Source organism: Callorhinus ursinus, unplaced genomic scaffold (genome assembly GCF_003265705.2).
Source record: "Callorhinus ursinus isolate GAN/ISIS: 27379988/994484 unplaced genomic scaffold, GSC_fseal_2.0 scaffold17, whole genome shotgun sequence".
In the NCBI taxonomy this organism is placed as follows: domain Eukaryota; kingdom Metazoa; phylum Chordata; class Mammalia; order Carnivora; family Otariidae; genus Callorhinus; species Callorhinus ursinus.
The window spans coordinates 1,862,978-1,886,296 of NW_027397079.1; the positions used below are offsets into that span (position 1 = coordinate 1,862,978).

Sequence of the window (23,319 nt, forward strand, 5' to 3'; positions counted from 1 at the left end):
CTTCCTTCCTTCCTTCCTTCCTTCCTCTCTCTCTCTCTTCCTTCCTTCCAAAGATTTATTTATTTGAGTGGGGGGAGGGGAAGAGGGAGAGAATGAATCTCAAGCAGACTCCATGCTGAGCATGGAGACCGACATGGGGCTCGATCTCATGACACTGAGATCATGACCTGAGCTGAAACCAACAGTCGGACGCTCAACTGACTGCACTTCCCAGGAGCCCCTCAGTTTGCTTTCATTTGCTTCTCTGTGTTCTCCTCTCAGCTGGTAGGAGGGTTGGTAATGGAGATCAGCTCAATTCCTTGGCCTCTCCTTGCCCCCCGGGGTCCTTTGAACCCTCTCCTCTTCTGTCCGTAGTTGGGGTCATCTGCGCATCTCCAGCACTCTTGCTCTGCATGGACTAGGGGGTCCCAAAAGGCTCCAGGACTCAAGCCTCTGACCCCAATCAGGGGTTCCCTGCTAACAAAAACTGGACTCTTTCTTCTTCCCCAGCAGCAAGTGAAATGCTCCTTATTCCCTTGTCTCTGGGCCTGGGAGCTCTGTGCTGGGTCTGAAAAGAGCGAGTCGCTCAGATCTGGAAGGCGGCTCTGCGTGCAGGGGCTTGCCTCTTCTCACTGCCTTTACTACCTGTCTAGCCTCCTTCCGTCCCTGCGTTTGCTTCCTGTGTCCTCCAGCATCTTGGAAGGAAATCGGATTCAGCCCTGGGGGCTCACCATGCTTCACCCTAGGATGAATTCCTGCATATTCTCTCTTAAAGGCCTGTGTCCGCATCTCTGTAGGTGGGGACACAGCTCTTGGGTCCAGAGCAGGCTTGTTGGGTGTCCTGAGGCCCTGCTCCACCCAGCCCTCACTGGCACTTCCCTGGAGACACCCTGACTCCTTGCATGAAACATGACCCACTTGCCAGAATGCTCCTAGGTAAGGCCGTGCCGTGTTTCTGTGCCCGTGGGGCCTGTAAAATGGGAAGCGCTCTGTAACAGGACTCCTGTGAAATGAAACCAGGCTTGTTTGTGCTGTTTCTATGGGCTTGTTCAATGCCTTGCCGGCAGCACAGTCCTGAGGGAGCAATTGGATATCAAGAAGGGCTCAGAGATGTCCTGGGGGACGTTCAAACCATTTTAATCATGTGCTAATCTAATTGGAAGCTCATAATATTTTGTATTGCAACGACAGGGACTGTGGGTCTGGAAAACCTCTACCTCGTAGGAAAAGCTCTCCTATCCAAACATGATGCCCCTGACACCTTAAGTCCTATTAAAACAAGATGTGCGTCACGAGACAGGTATAGCAGACATCTCTGATTGCAAATATTCCATCCAGGTTATTTGCAAAAGGCTGATTGATGTCACTCCAGAATTTCAAACATATAGGTATAGATTATGGTGCTTGGGAACTTGGCACAGATCCATTGAGGGAGGGAGAAACCATGCGCTCTGGAAGTTGATACACAGTTTCAGAGCTGTGAGGGCATGGGGCCTGAGGAGCGTAACCGGAGAGGGCCATTAGATGAGGGATAATTCCATTCCACAAGGCTCCGTATTGCAGGACACAGAGGCTTGACCCTTCTCTGTGCAGATTCCCAGCACAGCCAGAGCGCCAGTCCTGGTTAAATGCCCTATTTTTCTGGGTAATTCTTCTGCCTCCCCTTCCAGCTGAAACTCTGGAAGATTTTGGATTAGATTCTTTTTTTCTTTTTTTATGAACTGGTTTATATTAGCAACAAAAATAATTAGGTGATCTTAACCAGTGCATTATACTTGGCTTGGAAAATCAGTTGGCTTGCTATCCCAAAATAGAAATGAAGCAAAGGACAGTTTGGCAGGGCAGTTTTTGGTGCCTGGTAACGTACCCAAGGGACGGCACTCTGAAGATGGGCTCCGGCGACCGGGGTGACCTGGGCTTCATCCAGCACTAACCGAGTCTATCACTCCTGCAGGCGACGTTCAGACTCCAGGGCCTCCCACCAACGTGCATGCTTCGGAAATCAGCAGAACATATGTTGTTCTCAGCTGGGACCCACCTGCTCCCCGTGGCAAGGAGCCGCTGATGTATTTCGTCGAGAAGGTACTCTGCCGTCACGTTTCCTGAGACAGCAGTTTTCTGTGGGATTTCACATTGTGCGACTCCGTGTGTTTTAGGGATGAGCAACCAATTAGGTCAGTCATCGCAGACTTGACCACTGTTAGGTACTGGGGAGCTGGGGGCACTGGCTGAGCCGTGCGCGCGCGGTGAGACCCGGCCATGCACGCCGGCGTCGGGGAACAGTGTCCTGGTCCGGGCTTTGCTGCCTTCGTGCGAACAAGTGGGCACTTCACGTCTCCAGGCCCCGGTGCTGCCCCCCAAATGGGGGATCTCTAAGTTTTCTTCCTGCTGACACATTCTAGCTCGCAAATTTTGAGGACGGTGTGAGATCTGCGCGGGAGCGCAGTTTGCTGTGGCGCGGAGTTTGTAATAAGCTGCGTGGCCACTTGGTGGCGGTCTCGTACAGGAATTCGCTCTAGACGCGAGGCGAACGAATCATTGGTTTGAAGACCCGCTCGGGTCGCAGGGAAAGCAGTAGCTTGCATAGTGCAGCCGCGCGCACACACGCACATGCGTATAAGCCGCGGGGTCACAGACACTGACGTCCCTACCACATGCTAGACCTCTTCTGCTTCAGTCCGTCCTGTTGGGCTAGATGCAGCCTGGGACCCGCTCCTCGGCTTGCCGACCTGCTGGCGGGCTGTGGGCCACGGTGGGAGAACCGTTAGAGCCCTGCCAGTCCCGTGAGTGGCTCTGTGACGCCCCGCTTGTCCTGCGGTGCAGGGGACCGCGCTGGGAAGGGCGCTGGCGTGGGGAAGGTGGCCGGGGGCCGGAGCCTGCCCTGGAGTCACGCACGAGCGCAGTTCAGCAGGGGACGCCGCAGGGCAGACGCGGCATCGAAACGGGCGCGGTGTGTCCAGGCTCCGGGACGCGCCCCGGCCCTCCGGCCCTCCGGCCTTCCGCACTTCCTTACGTGGAGGCTGTCCCTGGAACAAGGCAGGGTGGAGAAGTCTGCGGATGCCGTGCGGTGTTCGCGTCACGGGAGCGCCGCTGGTCTGCAGGCGGGTCTGTCCCAGGAGGAAGAGTATGTCCTGGGTCCTCTCCAGAGGCGTCTGCCACCAGGGCCGGAAGCGCCGAGGCTTAGCAGATACATTTCTAAACGGACGACCACGTCACTGGGGGCTCCTCTGGCTCGGCCACCTGCTGCCTGCAGTGGGAAGGGCCGGGGCCGGGGGCCCGGGGCGTCACGGGCCATGCGCGTGTTGATGGGGGCGAGGAAGGGGAGCCACGGTGCTCAGCGGTCCCAGGAGGCAGGGAGCCACGTGAGAGCCCAGGGGTGGCCGCGCTACGTGTGAGCAAGGAGGTGCCGGCCTGCCGGGCGGCCGCGTCTCCCTGTGTTACAGTCCGCTCCTGGGGGACAGTCCCTCCCCAGCCTGTCCAGGGGGCTCTTTCGGCGCCGTAGTTCCTACCAAGGCCCAGAAGGAACATGAGGATATGCATTCCTCTCTCTCCATTTATGCTAAGCCCAGGGATGAACCGGTAGGGGCTGCAGCTCTGTATCGATGCCGTTGAAATGGGGTGGCCTGTTGCATCCCCTGGAGCGGGGTTGTCCCCACAGACGTCCGCTCGCTGAGTCCTGCCCCGTAGCGCCACAGGTGTGGATCACTAAGTGCTCTGTGTGCACGGTCCACTCCTGGACGGCTCCTGGCCTGTTCTGCTTGAGGTGACATCAGCGGTGCCTCGAGGGTGGTCTTGTGGGGTCCGAGTGTGCCCCGCGTGGGCCCCCGCCGACGGCACCTGGCCCTGCATGCTGTCTTCCAGCCTGCACTTCCTCATGAGCAGCTCCTGACTTAGCTTTGGCTCGCCAGCTTTACTCGGGTGTCTAGAAGCTTCACAGTAAGCCCCAGACAGCTTCCCCCCTGTCCTGTTCGTCCAGCGTGAGTCTCCTTTTCCCTGATCAGCCTCCGCTGCGGGTCCCTCTGGTGGAGAGCACGTGCGGGCCTCCCGCTTCGGACACCTGTGTCAGTGCCAAGAGAGAGACCGCACTTCTGCTAAAATGACAGCTTTAAATGTGGACCTGACTTCTAGAAGCCGGGGCGTTTGAGGTGCTTTCCCAGTCCTGGCAGCCATTAGCAGGGCCAGTGTGGCCCTGCCATTACTTCCTCAGGACCCCCTCAGAAAGGGAAAAATGAAGTGAAACATGGAGTGGAGATTTCAGAATAATTATCAGTGATAAACCAAATGATAAAAATCAAACCTGCAGTAAAGGTGCAGAGAGTTACAGAGAATAAAATGAAAATCACCGCTAATTCCATCATTTGAAATAGTCATGATTAATGTGGGATGCAGATATTTATGGTCTTTTTCTCCATAGTATTTTATGTACTTGATACGTCATAGGTACAGTTTGCATCCTGTGTCACATGCGGCGAGATGGTGTAATGACGCTCACCTGATGGAGGATCTTTGTAGGATGGCCCTAGTGAATTCATTTCCAAATGTACGAACGCAGCATGATGGGTCTTGTGCTACTGCTGGTTATTTAGATTGCTATTTTCTTATTATTACGGTAGTAGCTGCAAAGTAGTGCAAGTTTTATTCTATTTAGTTATTATTTAAAAATATTTATTCACTTCAGAGGGAGGGGAGCGGGGGCAAGAGCAGAGGCAGAGGGAGAGAGAGAGACTCTCAAGCCGACTCCGCACTGCGCGCGGAGCCTGACGCGGGGCTCGATCTCACGACCCTGAGATCACAACCTGAGCTGACCTCAAGAGTCGGATGCTTAACCCACTGAGCTACCCAGGTGCCCCTAAAATAGTGAACATTTTAAATTAAAATGTGACCGGCTGAGTTATGATGGAATTTTATGAACACCCTAAATTATCTTGAATCCTTTATAGTTCATTTCACTTTACTAAAACTACAACCCTATGTATTAATTCCCCTAAGTTTTTTTTTTACAGTTTATTTGCTTTCACGTAAAATTTTTTACTGGTAAGCGTTTCCAACTTTGGGTAATTTCTTGCCTGCTTTTCCAAACTGCCTGCCTTTTTCATAAAATTCAGAAAAGATCTTTTGATGGTGCAGGATGTGCTTTACCGCCTGGACATCCCTGAAGATTAATTTGGCTAGAGCAGAACCTTTCCTTCAACACGCCTTTGGGGACTTCTCGGCTTCCTCATGTAAATCCTGTGTCTCTTTGCAGTCCGTGGTTGGGAGTGGGACCTGGCAGCGGGTCAACGCCCAGACGGCTGTGAGGTCCCCTCGGTACGCCGTCTTTGACCTTGCTGAGGGGAAGCAATACGTGTTTCGGGTTTTGTCAGCCAATAAGCATGGCCTGAGCGACCCGTCGGAGATCACTGCCCCCATCCAGGCTCAGGATATGATTGGTGAGTACAGCCTTGTTGGTGAGTGACCGTGGTTTGGGACAGGCCCCGAGTAAGGGACATCAGATACCCTTCCGTTGTGCTGAAAAAGACAACCACTGTTGTATATGAGTCAAAATTACAGCTGCCTTAAAATCTCAGTTGACACGAGATGGTGATCTCTCTGCCGTGCTTTGGTTGGGACTCAGCATTTCTCCAAAGTTCCCTTATTTTTATGAAACTAATAAATGGGTTAGAAATATTTTTAGGCATTGGTTACTTTTTGAAAAACCTTGAACACACTGGAGTTTCTTGCCTGTGTGGCTTGAAGTTCCTGCTCCGAAGATGCCATACAGGATTACAGAAATTCTGAATCGTCCTGCGGAGAAAATCCAGGGTCAAATCATGATTGGATTTTAAATCCCCTTATAGATTCCAGCCAATCCGAAAGAAGGTGTCTTATTTTCTTAAAATTGTTACTACCCTGTTAGCCAAAGCATGTGTGTCATGAGGAGATGCCTTTTCATAGTTCTGGGGGGTGGGTATAGGAGACAGCGTGATTATAATTCCTCTCTTTGTGAGTCAGGTAGGACAGAGGACGGTGCAGCAGCTCCTGGCCCCCCCTGGGTGGCAGCCCCCCCGCCCACTTCCCCTGCTCCTCCCTCCTCATCCAGATTTCAGGGAGCCATTCCCTGTGGACAAAGGGCTTGAGGGTCTCTGGTGCAGCTTCCGGACCTCGGACTCCGTTCATGGTTCCTCGCTCTGTTCCTCTGCACAGTTGTCCCCTCTGCCCCGGGCCGGGTGCTGGCGTCCCGGAACACGAAGACATCGGTCGTGGTGCAGTGGGACAGGCCAAAGCACGAGGAGGACCTGCTCGGCTACTACGTGGACTGCTGCGTGGCGGGGTCCAACATGTGGGAGCCGTGCAATCACAAGCCCATCGGCTACAACAGGTGCGGGGGCCCTGGACTCGCTGCGTGGGAAGGACACACAGCCAGCTGGGAGCCGCATGGCACTCAGAGCAGCGTGCGCCCCGGCAGATGCACCTGTGAGGCTCGTACACGAGGGTCTGTTTTCTTCCTTGCCCACGAGGGGTCAGGACTCGGAAGCTGACAAGCTCGTTCCGGGCACGGGGCTGAAATCATTAGTGTGTTGATGAGAGAACTCTAGAACCTTGGCCCTTCTGGAGTCATTAGCAGCTAAGGCTTACCTTCCAACAGGAAAGTCAAAACCGCAGCTGCGACTCGAGAGCCATTTTATTTTTCCATATTGAGTTTTTGAACTTTTAAAATGGCTTTGTTCGCATAACTGACAGTCCTCTGCTCTAGCCACTGATTGAAGACAAAGCCAGCGGCCGTCACCTCTCGTGTGCGGGGCAGGGGTGGGGGACGTCGGCTCGTCTTGGGTGGAGAGCAATATCTTTGCTCCTGGCATTGATTTAACCCCGCTCCTGCCGAGTGTGTGGAGTGTGCGGAGTGTCTGACTTTAGTAGGCCCTCTCCAGGGTATGCTTCTCGGATAAATAGAGGCAGCAGTCAGATTCTCCACTGTGGATGCATTATCACGGATGGCTCAGCCATCTTTCCCTTTTCAATCTACTTTTTAAGAAAAATAACTTGGGAAAAGCCGTGGCTAGGAAGGAAGAGATGTCGCTGAGAGGAGTATCAGTTAGATGTTGTTTCAAGTCCATGGGCAGCAAACATAGAAAGAGATCTCAGGACAAAAAACTTAAAATAGCATTCTCGAGCCAGAGTTTTATAAATGGCCACTAAACGTTTGTGGGCTCTGAGAGGTGAGTGGGACCTGCTCACATGGACGGGGTGCTGGCCTGTGCTGAGCTCCTCCCACACAGGATCCCACTTGATGCTTGTAGTGGTGCTGGGAGGTGGGGATTGTGGTCCCATTTTATAGCTGGGACAACTGACTCACAGAGCCAGTGACCCGTACTGGGGATCCACAGATGTTTGCTTTCTGCACCCCCCGACCTATGCCCCTCCCGCCCCTGGTGTAACCAGGCATCATGACCTTCCTTCCTGACGCTGCATGTTGATTTGCATCTGTTAACTAAAAATGAAGCATAGAGTGGAGATATAGTATGCATATATAAAGAATTCAGACAAGTGAAGTTCCTTCTAGTCCCAGTGGAAAAAAAATTTGGAGCGTTCCCGATAATTTTACTTCTGCCGGAGGAGGGAGGGGAAAGGCTGAGGTGCATGGTTGCACCCCTGACTGGTGTTTTGCTCAGGTTTGTGGTGCACGGCCTGACGACCGGCGAGCAGTACGTGTTCCGGGTGAAGGCTGTCAATGCTGTCGGCACGAGTGAGAACTCACAGGAGTCCGACGTCATCAAGGTCCAGGCTGCCCTCAGTGAGTAACCCAAGGGCCATCATAAGCTCTGTGGGCATAAACGTTCTTGGTGCCGAGAATATGCAGTCTTGGGGAGGCCTCTCATCCGCTGGCCATGTGTCTTGGAAACACGGGGGTGAGGAAGGAGTGGTGAAATGCCAGAAGGGTGCGCACCGGGGACACACGGCTTCACTGCACGTCACACGTCCCCGCGTGTGTGCACCCGCATCGATGTGCGTGCTTTTGGGATGAACGTCTCTTTCAAATTTAATGGTAATCTAGAAAAACATCAGTGGCCTTTCCAGTTAGTCTTAGTTCAAGGGGTTTTAATCATCTCAGAGAATTCCAAACGTTGATGTGAACTTTGTGGTTTGTTCATCAATGGTCATCATTAAAAATGATTTTAATCAAACCAAACAGTTTGGGACCTAATTTCAGAGGTGGGCCCTGGGAACATGAGTGTTGTGATTGTCGCCCTGGTGATTTCATACAAGATGGGCCACACGGCAAACACGTGCCCTGGGACATTTGGAGCATGAATGTCACATGTTACTCATTTTGAGTCATACTGATATTCTTTCATTTCTGAGAGAAATGTTTTGCTCTTTAATTATTTTTGTCTCCAATTAAATTTTAAATGCATTTTCAGAGGTTCAGCTTTCTCTCCTAACAACATATAAAGTTGTGTTATGGAACATCCAAGGAGTGTCCAATCCAATACTGCTTAGGTGGTCAATATAGTGCAAAATCATTCTTTTATTTGAAGGTCATTATTCTAATCTGTCCGTTTTCCCCGGGAGGGACTTCCAAACATTACCATTCCTCCTTAATACAAAGCAATCATCTACAGTTTTATTCTGTGATGGGAACAGGTCTTCCCCCAGTCACCTGTTTCTTGGGTAACAGAGGATGCCCGGATGCAGGTCACCTGGAGCCGGGGCTGGGGCTGGGGAAGCAGAGGCACACCCTCCCTCAGCCCCTTAGAGAAGGTGGTCCAATTCCAAATGAACTCATGTGAATTCGTACTCACTTGAATTGATTTGATGTGGGAAATTAAGACTGGCTGGGTCAGTGATGTGCGGCATCTCTGGTCATGGGGGCATGGCTGTTATTTTTCATGGGTATAATGAGAAAGTTCCTCCTCAAGGTTTTCCTTAGAGGAGAGGGAAGAATCTCTTGTTTCAACCACCCAGGCCAGATTTAAATAATTTATTGCCCCTGTGTTATTGAAATATTGGAAGATGTATGTGTGTATGTATTATTTATTGGAGGATGTGTTTAGGAACTGCAATAAATAGAAATGACAGAGAGTTACTCTCTTTAAAGGAAGAGATGAAAACACACAAGGATGGTTCGGGGTGAAGGCCCCTCTGCAGGGCAGGAGTGGTCCCCAGGAGTTTGGGCGTGCTGGGTGGAGACAGGGGTGAACTTCCTGCTCTGTGTCCTTGCAGCTGTCCCTTCACATCCTTATGGGGTCACACTTCTGAACTGTGATGGCCATTCCATGACCCTTGGCTGGAAGGTACCTAAATTCAGCGGGGGAGCACCCATCCTTGGCTATTACATAGACAAGCGCGAGGCTCACCATAAGAACTGGCACGAGGTCAACTCTTCACCCATCAAAGAGAGGATCTTAACGGTTGGTTCTTAAGGGTCCAATTACTTCTCCTGGGTGGTTTCCCATACTGGGCAGAGTCCTTCATTCAGTGACTCAGAGTTCAAGGCGTTAGATAATGTGACACAGAAACAAAAGTGGGTTGAGAAAACTTCACAGCCTCGTGGGAGGAGCTCTAGAATGGGATCCGAGGAAGCATTTTCTTCTGAGACGTGAGGAGAGGTGGAGAGGCAAGGAAGCGGGTGGGGTGGGGGTTAAGTGTCCCTGCTGGGGGCAGCCCCAGCCCCCGCCCATGCCCATGTGGTTCTGTGGGGCTGGTGCATCTGCGCTTAGCTGGTGTTCAGTCCGAGTGCCCTTGTCTGTGGCTTGTTAATCACGGTTCTGCTAAGAAAGGCTTGTGTGTCCAGCCTCTGGGTGAGTCACTTGCCCAAACACATGTTCTGCCAGGCAGAGAGAGGAGAAAGAACATAGATTTGGAGTAAGGAAGATCTGGAATCCAATCCAACCATGAGCTTTCTCTCCCACCTCGCAGAGTCTTCCACTGCTCGTTTGTGCGGTTTAGGTCACGGGCATGGGTGCGTGTGTGTGCACGTGGGAATGTGTGTGCGTGTGTGTGCATATGGGAATGTGTGTGTGTGTGCATGTGTGTGCATGTGTGTGCGGGTGCACTGTGTGCATGTGTGTGGGTGCACTGTGTGTGCATGTGTGAGTGTGTGCATGTGTGTGCTCGCGCGTGTGTGTGCATGTGTGTGCGGGTGCACTGTGTGTGCGCATGTGTGAGTGTGCATGTGGGAATGTGTGTGCGTGTGTGTGCAGGTACACTGTGCGCATGTGTGCATGTGTGAGTGTGTGTGTATGTAGGTACGTGCATGTGTGTGTGTGCATGTGTGTGCACACACGTGTGTCACATTACTGATATCTGTGCATGGTCAGCCCCCAACACTGTGCCGAGCTGTTCTGGACGACGGCCCTTACTCCTGAGCAGAGCACCTTCTTATTTTTAGAATACCGCTACTGCCGTGAGGTGAACTCTGTTTTGCAGGGAATGAAACCATTGAACTTCAAACACACTTGCTTTGGAGGCTCTGTATTATTCCAGGAGGCAATATTATCTAGATACAGCGAGATGGGGCTGAGGTCACGACCCAAGGGCCTCCAGCCCGTGTGCTGGGGGACGGTGACGGGTTGTTGGGCATCACGTAGTGAGGCTGGTCTGGCAGAGAGGCTTCGTGTCCCTGGCTGGTGGCAGCCAAGGTGCTGGCATATGCAGAGGGGATGTGGGCTGGAGGGCAGGGCCCCCACCCCTGCTATCCCACTCGCCCTCTGTGGCTTTTTCTCCATGAGGACGAGCTGTTAAGGGCGGTCATCATGCTGCCCCATAGGCACGGTGACGGGAGGAATGGGAATGTGGGTAGGTTCCCTAGAGCGACCATAACACAGCACCGGCATTCACAGCCCTCCCTGACCGCACTGTCCAGTTTACCGGCACAGCCCCACCTGCCCTGTTCATTCTGGGAGTCAGTCGTGAATCCTCCAACGGACGGACTGTAATGAAGCTCTTATTTCCTGTGTTAATTTAAATACAATCCACGCAGGTGGAGGGCTTGACGGAAGGCTCACTCTATGAGTTCAAAATCGCTGCCGTCAACCTGGCCGGGATCGGGCAGCCGTCAGACCCCAGCGAACTCTTCAAGTGTGAGGCCTGGACCATGCCTGAGCCTGGTAAGCCTCCTGGACTGGAGCAGCCCTCCGTGGCATGAGCCTGCTGTCCTCAAGGCCGCGGTCACCAACCCCAGAACTAGCGGGCATTCTGTCTGTGCATGCTAGGGTGTCACCACCCTGTGCCAGGCACGGGGTGTAGCTGGGGGTGAGGTGGCCCCAGTCCCTGGTGGTGGGGTGCGGACAGAGGCCGAGCAGGTGACGAGGGTGGGGTGATCAGCGGGGATGCGTGAGGGTAGAGGGAAGGCGGCCCCGGGCAGGAGGGGCCAGTGCTGATGACACAGGGTGTGACACTGGGATCCCCAGTGTGTGAGGTCTGGTTCTCCTCCCAGACCCTGTGGGGGCCTGGGGGCCTCTAGGTCAAAAATGTGGGATTACTGCCAATCTGCATGTATTAGGACTTTACATTTTAAAGCTGTTTTCATAAATTCTCAAAACCCGGGCCTTCATTTATTTGCATTCAGTGTGTTAGCAACCTAAATGTAATGGGTAAAATGCTCCTGTTTTGAGCAAAACAAAACAATGCCCAAACAACAGACCTAAAGTTGAAGCTATTTTGTGGCCAGATTATAGTGTATTTTTCCTCCTTTTCTTTTATTGAGTGGTCCTTGTTTTAAGGAAACTAATATTTGCCCCTTAGAAAAGCCAGTAGAAGGAAAGCTATTCCAATTTCCAGAGCCTTTTGGGGGCTTCACACGAAAGGGCTTAGCCACCCTCTAAGGATGTGGCATGACTTGGTTCAGATGCAGCCCCTGCACCTTGGCCTGAGTGCTGATGCGGACTCATGAATGATTCCAGGGTGCCTGCAGTCCCCAGATCCCTCATGGTCAGGCTGCAGGAGCAGCCGGCCACACTGTGCCCCCTCCCCGCTCCACGTTCAGCCCGCTCCTCCGGGTGTGCGTGGAGAAAGCCTGATTTAACACGCAGTCATGGTGTCTGTGTGTGTCCCCGCGGCGGTGGACGCCACATGCTGGTGTGAGCATGCACGGGCACAGACTGCGTTCGACTTTTCAGGTCCTGCCTATGATCTGACGTTCTGTGAGGTCAGAGACTCGTCCCTGGTCATGCTGTGGAAAGCCCCCGTGTATTCTGGCAGTGGCCCCATTACGGGGTATTTTGTGGACTATAAGGAAGAAGATTCTGGAGAATGGAGCACCGTGAATGAGGCAGCAACCGCCAACCGTTATTTAAAGGTGACGGTGTTCCTTCCTGTGTGCCCTGCCTTCCCGGGATGGGGTCTCTGATTGCTACCACAGACAGGCTCGACGCCGCCCGGCCAACCGCTCAGGCAGCACATACGGTCCCGTGCCACTGTGGACGGTCTCCGCGGGGGCGGCGGCCACTGTGTGTCTGCGGCCGGCATGCGTTTAACCCGTTCCGTTCGTGATTGTCGTAGAAGTCACGCGCATGGACACACGTACGCACGCAGCTGGGATACGTCTGGCGGTCCCGTCCTCCAAGTGTTTCTTTTTGTAGCACCTACAGTTTACCCATCACTGGGGTTGGCTGTGACACCCATCCTTGGGTGGGTAGGCCACCTGCCCCGGCTCCTTGCCCAGCACTTTCCCTGCTTGGTTGTGGGCTCTGTGGTGTGGTATAGATGGTGGAGGCTGACTGGAAGGCCACACCTGAGTCGAGCACATGGTTGCTGCCTCTGGGCAACAATCCGACAATCCCAAACCAGATCAGCTTCTTCCAAATGAACTAATCAGCTTCTAAGGATCTAGCCAAATCAATGAGTAAGACATTAGCTGAAGTATATTTTACGTACCAGCGCAGGTTACGGTACATATGAGCTACGCATGTGCAAGGAGAGAACCATTTAATTTTAATGTGTCCAGATGATGGGAAATCTTGCACAGTTACAAATCACATTTAAAATAATATTTCGTCCTGTAGAATTATGTTGACTATGGACGCCAGGTTGCAACCTGGATATATGCCTTGAATTCTGCTTTGAAATGTGCAAAGAAAAAAGGAAGACTCTCTGAAAACTGGAGAGAGTCTGTTTCTTCTTGCAAAGTCAGACTGAATGATTGTGAGTCTGTCTTACCTCCTGCTTTTCTAGCTCACTGTGCATAGCTCTTACAGCTGGAAAAGTAAGTTCCTTTTTTAAAAAAAGCATGTTCATAGTAAAACGTGAAAAGTAAAAAGTCCTTTTCACTTATTGATTCCCATGTGACATTTTCTCTGTCTTTCTAAGGTGTGTGACCTGCACCAGGGCAAAACCTATGTGTTCAGGGTCCGGGCCGTGAACGCCAGTGGGGTGGGAAGGCCGTCGGACATGTCTGAACCAGTGCTTGTGGAGGCCCGGCCAGGTGAGAGGTGCTGCTTGGCTGCTCGGGACGGCGGGAGGCTGTGAGTGGCTGGGGTGCAGGAGGTGGGCGTGCGTGTTGTGTGTGTGTGAGTGCAGGGAGGGTGGGCTCCTGCCGTGTGGTTGACAGTGTCGAGCAGCAAACGGAAGAGGCCCCTCCAGCCCAGCATGGCCCCGGCACCCCTGGATCGGAGTGGGGCCCCTGAGGCGCACAGTCGGTGGGGATCTGTATTTGGACCAGTAAAGCCGCATTGGGGATGACAATGTTACTGCTGAATTTTGACCGGCAGTCAGAAACCCGTGGGTAGTGCTCTTGGTGGCAAGTGGCTCCTCTCTCTGGGGACTGGTTTCATGTCCTCTGCCACCTGGCACTCTGTGCCACTCCGTATTCACGGCAACTGATAGCATCTTGCCTGCCCAGGCTAGTGTGGCCCCCCAGTCCCTACCCCCTCGGGGCAGATTCTGACAGGCCTGTGTGGGACCGGGTGTCCACCTGGTCAGAAGGATTGAGCAGGTCCCTTCCCACCCCCCATGGAAGACGAGCAGAGGGAGGAGCCCGCGTACAGTGCTATCGGGGGGTGCCCATGGCCGCCCGGGGCCCTCGCAGTGGCGAGGGGTCAGATCTCAGGGAAGAAGGGTCTTTATGACCAACGCGTTTGCTGCAGTGGGATTGGATGTGGAGGAGGGAATGGACAGAGAGGTACAGCTTAAAACGCTGTCCGCTGTGCCCTCTACCTGCTCCTGGACGGATTGCCCTCCTGCAGGTCCACCTCAGCATCCTGGGTGACCTGGAGGGGAAGCTGATGATTTGGTGTGAACCAAGCCGCCACCTCCAGACACAGAGTCTGCGGGCAGAGGGCACGGTGCTCCTGAGACCCCGCCTTGTCTCCTTGCTCTGCAGGCACCAAGGAGATCAGTGCTGGTGTGGACGAGGAAGGCAACATCTACCTGAGCTTTGACTGTCAGGAAATGACTGACGCGTCCCAGTTCACATGGTGCAAAGCCTACGAGGAGGTTGCAGATGACCAGAAGTTCCGGGTCGAGACGGTGGGAGACCAGTAAGTCCCCTTGGGGGCCAGCCCCTGGGACCACCGGGGACCCTGGCAGACACAGCCAACGTGTCCCACGGTTCTTCCCTTTTAGCTCGAAGCTGTACTTTAAAAACCCGGACAAAGGGGATCTAGGAACTTACTCAGTGTCCGTGAGTGACACGGACGGGGTGTCCTCCAGTTTCACCTTGGACGAAGAAGGTAAAGTCTACATGACGGAGGCTCGCCTGCTTGAGTGTTCGGCCTGAAAGATTGACACTAACCTAGGAAAGACTTGCTTGCCTAGAAAACGGGCGTGTGTCTGTGGGAGGCTGGGGTGCTGAGTGTTCATAGAAGCAAACGTTCCCTTAGAAATTAAACAAACTCTCTAGAGTTCGTACTCTGTCCAGCTCCTAAATCACCGGTCCAGGACTTGGGGCTTCTGGAGTTCCCCCTTGTACTTTTCAAGTTGGGTTTTAGCTACATTTCAGTAGGTTGGCAAGCAGGGAGTAGAGTAGGGCCACGAGATTAAAGCGAGACACACAGATGGGAGACTCCCCCTTTCCTTCCAGCACTGGATAGTCAGCATGGCAAAAGAAAAAAATATATATTTTCTGTATGTGAAATAAGATTCAACTGGCATAGTCAAAATCTCTTGCTCTCTTACAAATAGGAGACAGCAGAAAGAAAAGTCTGTTCACAGCTGGGGAGCCCAGGAACAGGCAGGTGTGTCCTCTGCGGGCTCATGCACCTGAGTCCTTGTCAAATGGCAGGTCTCATGAGGCAGATTCTTGTGCTGCTGGGGATTATAGTTATTTGTGTCCAGTGCTTGTGGTGGACCTGGCCCACAGTCAGGGTCAGTCTCACGGAGATGTGCAGTGAGCTATGTCGTGCTGGACAGCATGGTCAGATGTCCAGGGTTCTCTGGGTCTCTAGAGCTGTTGAGAGTCCGCTGTTAAAATGTGGGGTCTTGTGAGAGGCCTGGTGCCTGGTGAGCAGACCCCGAAGTTCCCTACTGTCATGTTGGCTGGCAGCAGGCCGAGGGTGTGATCCCGAGGACGCCTGATTCGGATGGTTGTCCAGCATGGGCTGGGAGGAGAGGCATGGACCCATGTTGGGAAGCTCCGCGCCAATGCCTTGGGCCCCTGCAGGGCTGGAGCAGATCCTGGGTAAACCTGGGGAAGCTCGTGCAGATTTAACAAGAAATAGCAGGAGGATGGCCAAGTGGTCTGTGTGGATGCTGCTATCCAGGGTCCTCAGGATGCTCTTGCCCAGGGATAGGGGCCGGAGCAGATCAGGAATCTGCTCCGAATGCTTTTTGAGCTGCCTTTTCTGACCCTAACTCAGCGGTCTTCAGTTTTTAACTCAAAACATTCTTAAATAATCCTGAATAGTGTTCTACTTCTCTGCACTAGTTTTAAGTTTGTAGATGACATTTTCACTTTAATTTTAAATAGTTGCAAAGGATGAAAACTTCCAGCATGTTTTATAACATATGTGGACTTTAAGAAATCTTTTAGATAAAACCTTGGAACTGCAGATTTAGCTCATTTGATTTATGGAAATTCCTACCATTAGACCTAATGGGGAAGTCAAGCCAGTCACCCAGCGAGGAAAAGTCTGACTTCCTTTTTCGGTTCAAGTGAGCGTGTTCATACATATCTTAGTGACCACGATCTCTTTTCTAAGTTCTAGTTAAGAAGGAAGGAAGGATGGAAGAAATGGCTTAAAACCTTCAGTTTTTCTTATCTTGCTCTTGGGACTCCTTCAGGAATGATGCATTTATATTTATATTTTTTATATTTATATTTATATTTATATTTTAAACTCATGGCAGTATGCCTCACAGTGAAATCTTGAGTGGGCGAAGCATTTTGAAGGACATCTTGCAAGGGGAAGGAAAATCACAGACCACCCACACACTCTCAGCACCAGATTGAAATTAGGAAGGAGTTCGTATGGAATTCGAGGCTCTGGGAATGGGTGTCTTTAAAGCTCCCCTGTGCAAAGCCTGCCCCCACCCCCAGCCCCACTGTCCCCAAGGCTCTGCCCTCATGTGCCGCACCACCCTCCCCTTCAAGACAGGGTTATTATATGGTGAGGATCTCAGCTGAAGAGAGTATTCAAAGGTGGTGTAACTCCTATTTGCATTTTAACTTCTAGTTCATGTTTCTTACTCAAGCACAGATTAAATCTTGGTGGTGTCAGATCCCTGCTAGGGGTTAGCCTTGTAATTGTTTACAGACTTCTGAATGTATGGGTCAAAAATCAATGCACGTATTTTTCTTAATTTTAGAGCTTGAACGTTTGATGGCACTGAGCAACGAAATCAAGAATCCCAGTAAGTAAGCGTGGGACTCTGCCTGTTTGCAGGCAGACAGCAAGCCATCGGGGGAGGGCCCTGCTCATTAAGGCAGGAAGCTCACCAAAGAGCACTTTGGGCATGGACCGTTTCATTTCACGCATCCAGCTTCCAGGCTTGTCACCTGTTCATTGGAAACAAATATGAGTTGATAATGCAACTTGTAGAAATTTTTATTGCATAGAGAGAGTTTTGAATTTGGGGTTTAGCGTAGCTGATCCTAATCCAAGCAAGTCAGTCAGGTGGAGTCTTCGGTTACTGAGTTACACTGAATACAGAGGGAGCACATGGGGGCATGCCTCGGGGTCCACGGAAGAGCCAGGTGTGTGCGTACACGGCTCACGCGGCACGGGGCCTTACCTGCAACAACAGGCTAACCTAGGGTTTTAGTTTTATTTTTTGGTTTTCATAATCCAATTCAACACTCCAGGGTTTCACATCCTCAAAAATTTAATAACCAGGATTGATATTTTCCTCCAATATGCAGCTATCCTGTCTCACAACAATTCATGCATTATTGACTTTCGATTTCTTTTCTTCCTGTAGCGATTCCTCTGAAATCAGAATTAGCTTATGAGATTTTTGATAAGGGCCAGGTTCGCTTCTGGCTCCAGGCTGAGCACTTATCACCAGATGCGAGCTACCGATTCATTATTAATGACAGAGAAGTCTCTGACAGTGAGGTGAGTTCATGTGTGAGTGATCTTTGGCTTCAGAGAGGCCGGGTTTTACTTTGGTAGGTCAGCGACTTCGGGTCCATGTTTTGTGTGTGTTTTCTTTTGAACTGCAGAAATTGGGGTGTAGCAGGTTGGCGAGATGAACGCGTGACGGTTGATTCTTGCGATATTCAGAGACTGGTCTGGGTTAGATGAGAGATCAGGAGTCCTTGAAATCCAAGCCTGCCAGAATTGAACAATGGTCAGCTTTGTTTTAGAGATATTGAGCCTGGTGTTATGAAAAGGTTCAGGTGACATGGGGGGCATGGAATTATCCTTGATGGACAGGCCTATTTATTCTTGACCTTGGTTTTGAAGGCATGCATTTTTACCCCATTGTCTGTGGGTCCCCCTCCCCCCCTCACCGAGAGCTTCCCATGGAAGGCATCCATGGGGAAATCTGTTTCTACTCCTTCCCTAACCTTTTAGGCTGTTCTGTTTAGGCAAAGCATAACAGAACTGCCAACAGAGTATTGAATGCTAGAATACAAATATTTTTGCCCTTGTTCTGCTTTTAATTGTATTCAATGAATCCTACAATTCTCATAAATATTCCTTTTTGGCTGTGGAAGAACATTGAGTATGTTTCAATGTATTTTTTCTTGTCTAATAATTCTAGCACCGCTGCTGTAATTTCCAGCTGAAGGAAAACCTGCTCCATGGGCCCTTTCTTTACTGTTGAGTGGAGAGCGAGGGGTCTTTACCTCCTCTGCTCTTTTCCCCTGGTACTCAGTGTGTGGTGTCATCAGTCTGTTCAGGGTCCTACTGACTCTGGACGCCTCATCCGTGTGCACTGCACACATGTTCATGGAATGGTTGACATGTAGGAATCACTGAGGCCATGCAGGTGCCCACTTACTGTGTCACTGAGCTAGGCCCCTCATCCCTAGTCCAGACTTTGTTCCCATGGGTGTTTGTTAAGGCTTACCTGGTTAGATGAGCAGGTGTCAGGCAGAAATCCAGAATGGACAAAGATCATGCAGTTTTTCTTACCCTTGAGAGACAGTGACATACTCTGAGAGGCGTGCAGGTGGGAGGAGTGGCTGATGAACGGACAGCAGGCTTTTCCTCCTGGCTGCAAAAAATCCAGCATTATACATTCTGTCCTGGGAGAGTGTACTGCACGGTCAAGGACTTGGAGAAATTCTCTTCGAGCAGAGACCGTGCTATGAGATGAAAAGGAATTTCGTGTAATTGCACTTTATTTGTAGAACATCTTTTGATTAACATTTCCTACCTGCTGCATAGAGCTTGCTTTAAAAACTGATGTCTTTGCTCTGTGGCTAATCTTTTTGGGATAGGGCTGCACTATTTCACTTGTTTAATTAGCAATCCACAGGTGACTTTTCTGGGGGGAGATTGATTTTTTTTGTGTGAGTCACATAAAAGCCTGTATTTATGGCACCCATAAAATCATTGAACTTCATCTTGCTGCATAATGGCAATCGCAAGAAGCCTAATTAATTTCTAAAACCCGCTCAGACACTGCAGTGCAGTAGCTGAGAGCATTAGAATAGCTACTGTATCACAAAGTATCCGGCTGGTGAGAGTCTTGCGTTCCTACTTCTCAGACCTGGTGGGGTCGGCTCCTGGGGTCCCTCTCCTTGCAGGTGTTGGAAGCGAGCATGGTGTCAGACAAACAAGAACAGGGCTTTGTCTCATTGATTTGAAATTTGCACCCCGTATTCAAACGTAAATACTCAGAATGAAGGAGCAAGCCGGTGAACTACACCTGTGCAGGACTCCTGCTTCCGTTGCCACCGGGCTCCCTCTGGCGCCACCGCCAGTCTGCCCGGAGGACACACGGTAGCCACGCTCTGTGATCGGGACGTTTGTCAGTGACTGCTCTCTCAGAAAGCAGGCTGAGGCCATGCTTGTTCATTTGTCACTCTCCATCATGTCCCTCGGACCTAGTTCCTGGCTCAGTTTCCCATCCAGACACCATCTAAGGGACCTTATACAAGCACATGCTCTGTGCCTCACAGATGTGAAATCGCAATGGAATTTCTAACTGTGAAGATGATTTTGTTTCTGTTTGCTGAAAGGCAAGGCCAGGGCGTGGGTTTTATTCACTTAAAGCCTCAACGTCGTATTTGATTAAGCAGGACCGGAAGTGTCACAGTTGACCGTGAGAGCATGATAGTCATTTTCTTCTACCCGTGGGTGTATTTTACAAATCATTTCTTTTCTTTTTCCTTTTTTTAAAATTTCTTTTTTTAAATTTTTTTCTTTAAATTTTTTATTGTTATGTTAATCACCATACATCACATCATTAGTTTTTGATGTAATGTTCCATGATTCATTGTTTGTGCATAACACCCAGTGCTCCATGCAGAATGTGCCCTCTTTAATACCCATCACCAGGCTAACCCATCCCCCCACCCCCTCCCCTCTAGAACCCTGTTTGTTTTTCAGAGTCCATCGTCTCTCATGGTTCGTCTCCCCTCCTATTCACCCCCCTTCATTTTTCCCTTTCTACTATTTTTTTTTAACATATAATGCATTATTTGTTTTAGAGGTACAGGTCTGTGATACAGGTACAGTCTTGCACAATTCACAGCGCTCACCATGGCACATACCCGACCCAATGTCTATCACCCAGCCACCCCATCCCTCACACCCCCCATCACTCCAGCAACCCTCAGTTTGTTTCCTGGGATGGATTCCTCATATCAGTGAGGTCATATGATACATGTCTTTCTCTGATTGACTTATTTCCTTCAGCATAACACCCTCCAGTTCCATCCATGTCATTGCAAATGGCAAGATCTCATTCCTTTTGATGGCTGCATAATATTCCATTGTGTATATATACCACCTCTTCTTTATCCATTCATCTGTCGATGGACATCTTGGCTCTTTCCACAGTTTGGCTATTGTGGACATTGCTGCTATAAACATCGGGGTGCACGTACCCCTTCGGATCCCTACATTTGTATCTTTGGCGTAAATACCCAGTAGTGCAATTGCTGGATCGTATGGTAGCTCTATTCTCAACCCTTTGAGGAACCTCCATACTGTTTTCCAGAGTAGTTGCACCAGCTTGCATTCCCACCAACAGTGTAGGAGGGTTCCCCTTTCTCCACATCCCCGCCAATATCTGTCGTTTCCTGACTTGTTAATTTTAGCCATTCTGACTGGTGTGAGGTGGTATCTCATTGAGGTTTTGATATGGATTTCCCTGATGCCAAGTGAGGTGGAGCACTTTTTCATGTGTCTGTTGGCCATTTGGATGTCTTCTTTGGAAAAATGTCTGTTCATGTCTTCTGCCCATTTCTTGATTGGATTATTTGTTCTTTGGGTGTTGAGTTTGATAAGTTCTTTATAGATTCTGGATACTAGCCCTTGATCTGATATGTCATTTGCAAATATTTTCTCCCATTCTGCTGGTTGTCTTTTGGTTTTGTGGACTGTTTCTTTTGCTGTGCAAAACCTTTTTATCTTGATGAAATCCCAAGAGTTCATTTTTGCCCTGGCTTCCCGTGCCTTTGGCGATGTTTCTAGGAAGAAGTTGCTGCGGCTGAGGTCGAAGAGGTTGCTACCTGTGTTCTCCTTTAGGATTTGGATGGACTCCTGTCTCACGTTTAGGTCTTTCAACCATTTGGAGTCTGTTTTTGTGTGTGGTGTTAAGGAAATGGTCCAGTTTCATTCTTTTGCATGTGGCTGTCCAATTTTCCCAACACCATTTGTTGAAGAGACTGTCTTTTTTCCATTGGACATTCTTTCCTGCTTTGTCAAAGATGAGTTGACCATAGAGTTGAGGGTCCATTTCTGGGCTCTCTATTCTGTTCCATTGATCTGTGTGTCTGTTTTTGTGACAGTACCATACTGTCTTGATGATGACAGCTTTGTAATAGAGCTGGAAGTCCGGAATTGTGATGCCGCCAGCTTTGCTTTTCTTTTTCAACATTCCTCTGGGTATTCGGGGTCTCTTCTGGTTCCATACAAATTTTAAGATTATTTGTTCCATTTCTTTGAAAAATGTGGATGCTATTTTGATGGGGATTGCATTGAATGTGTAGATTGCTCTAGGTAGCATTGAGATCTTCACAATGTTTGTTCTTCCAATCCATAAGCATGGAACATTTTTCAATTTCTTTGTGTCTACCTCTATTTCTTTCATGACTATTTTATAGTTTTCTGAGTACAGATCCTTTGCCTCTTTGGTTAAATATATTCCTAGGTATCTAATGGTTTTGGGTGCAATTGTAAATGGGATCGACTCCTTAATTTGTCTCTCTTCTGTCTTGTTGTTGGTGTATAGGAATGCCACTGATTTCTGTGCATTGATTTTATATCCTGCCACTTGACTGAATTCCTGTATGAGTTCTAGCAGTTTTGGGGTGGAGTCTTTTGGGTTTTCCACATAAAGTATCCTATCATCTGCAAAGAATGAGAGTTTGACTTCCTCTTTGCTGATTTGGATGCCTTTGATTTCTTTTTTTGTCTGATTGCTGTGGCTAGGACTTCTAATACTATGTTGAATAGCAGTGGTGAGAATGGACATCCCTGCCACGTTCCTGACCTCAGGGGGAAAACTCTCATCTTTTCCCCATTGAGAATGATATCGGCTGTAGGTTTTTCATAGATGGCTTTATGATATTGAGGTATGTGCCCTCTATCCCTATACTCTGAAGAGTTTTGATCAAGAAAGGATGCTGTACTTTGTCAAATGCTTTTTCTGCATCTATTGAGAGGATCATATGATTCCTGTTCTTTCTTTTGTTAATGTATTGTATCACGTTGATTGATTTGTGGATGTTGAAACAGCCTTGCAGCCCAGGGATAAATCCCACTTCATCATGGTAAATAATCCTTTTAATGTACTGTTGGATCCTATTGGCTACTATTTTGGTGAGAATTTTTGCATCCATGTTCATCAAGGATATTGGTTTGTAATTCTCCTTTTTGATTGGGTCTTTGTCTGATTTTGGGATCAAGGTAATGCTGGCCTCATAAAATGAGTTTGGAAGTTTTCCTTCCATTTCTATTTTTTGGAACAGTTTCAGGAGAATAGGTATTAATTCGTCTTGAAATGTCTGATAGAATTCCCCTGGGAAGCCATCTGGCCCTGGGCTTTTGTTTGTTGGGAGATTTTTGATGACTGCTTCAATTTCCTTAGTGATTATAGGTCTGTTTAGGTTTTCTATTTCTTTCTGGTTCAATTTTGGTAGTTGATACATCTCTAGGAATGCATCCATTTCTTCCAGGTTATCTAATTTGCTGGCATAGACTTGCTCATAATATGTTCTTATAATTGTTTATATTTCTTAGGTGTAGGTTGTGATCTCTCCTCTTTCGTTCATGATTTTGTTGTTTTGGGTCATTTCTCTTTTCTTTTTGATAAGTCTGGCCAGGGGTTTATCAATCTTGTTAATTCTTTCAAAGAACCAGCTCCTCGTTTCATTGATCTGTTCTACTGTTCTTTTGGTTTCTATTTCATTGATTTCTGCTCTGATCGTAATGATTTCTCTTCTCCTGCTGGGTTTAGGCTTTATTTGCTGTTTTATCTCTAGCTCCTTTAGATGTAGGGTTAGGTTGTCTATTTGAGACCTTTCTTGTTTCTTGAGAAAGGGTTGTGTGCTATATACTTTCCTCTTAGGACTGCCTGTACTGCATCCCACAGATTTTGAACAGTTGTGTTTTCATTTTCATTAGTTTCCATGAATTTTTTAAATTCTTCTTTAATTTCCTGGTTGACCCATTCATTCTTTAGTAGGATGCTCTTTAGCCTCCATGTATTTGAGTTCTTTCCGACTTTCCTCTTGGGATTGAGTTCTAGTTTCAAAGCATTGTGGTCTGAAAATATGCAGGGAACAATCCCAGTCTTTTGGTA

At 49.5% G+C, this 23,319-nt stretch overlaps 1 protein-coding gene across 3 annotated transcripts in view; it reads left to right on the plus strand.

The window, feature by feature from the left end:
- Positions 1 to 23,319, plus strand: part of MYOM2 (myomesin 2) — an 86,396-nt gene that overhangs the window by 33,371 nt on the left and 29,706 nt on the right. For all 3 annotated transcript variants that reach the window (XM_073902255.1, XM_073902258.1, XM_073902256.1), the window contains exons 14-25: positions 1,934 to 2,061; positions 5,225 to 5,408; positions 6,163 to 6,337; positions 7,629 to 7,750; positions 9,181 to 9,368; positions 10,940 to 11,066; positions 12,078 to 12,256; positions 13,267 to 13,381; positions 14,279 to 14,435; positions 14,521 to 14,627; positions 16,702 to 16,746; positions 17,314 to 17,450. In XM_073902255.1, the coding sequence (XP_073758356.1) occupies positions 1,934 to 2,061; positions 5,225 to 5,408; positions 6,163 to 6,337; positions 7,629 to 7,750; positions 9,181 to 9,368; positions 10,940 to 11,066; positions 12,078 to 12,256; positions 13,267 to 13,381; positions 14,279 to 14,435; positions 14,521 to 14,627; positions 16,702 to 16,746; positions 17,314 to 17,450 (1,664 nt within the window). The remainder of the gene's footprint in view (positions 1 to 1,933; positions 2,062 to 5,224; positions 5,409 to 6,162; positions 6,338 to 7,628; positions 7,751 to 9,180; positions 9,369 to 10,939; positions 11,067 to 12,077; positions 12,257 to 13,266; positions 13,382 to 14,278; positions 14,436 to 14,520; positions 14,628 to 16,701; positions 16,747 to 17,313; positions 17,451 to 23,319) is intronic.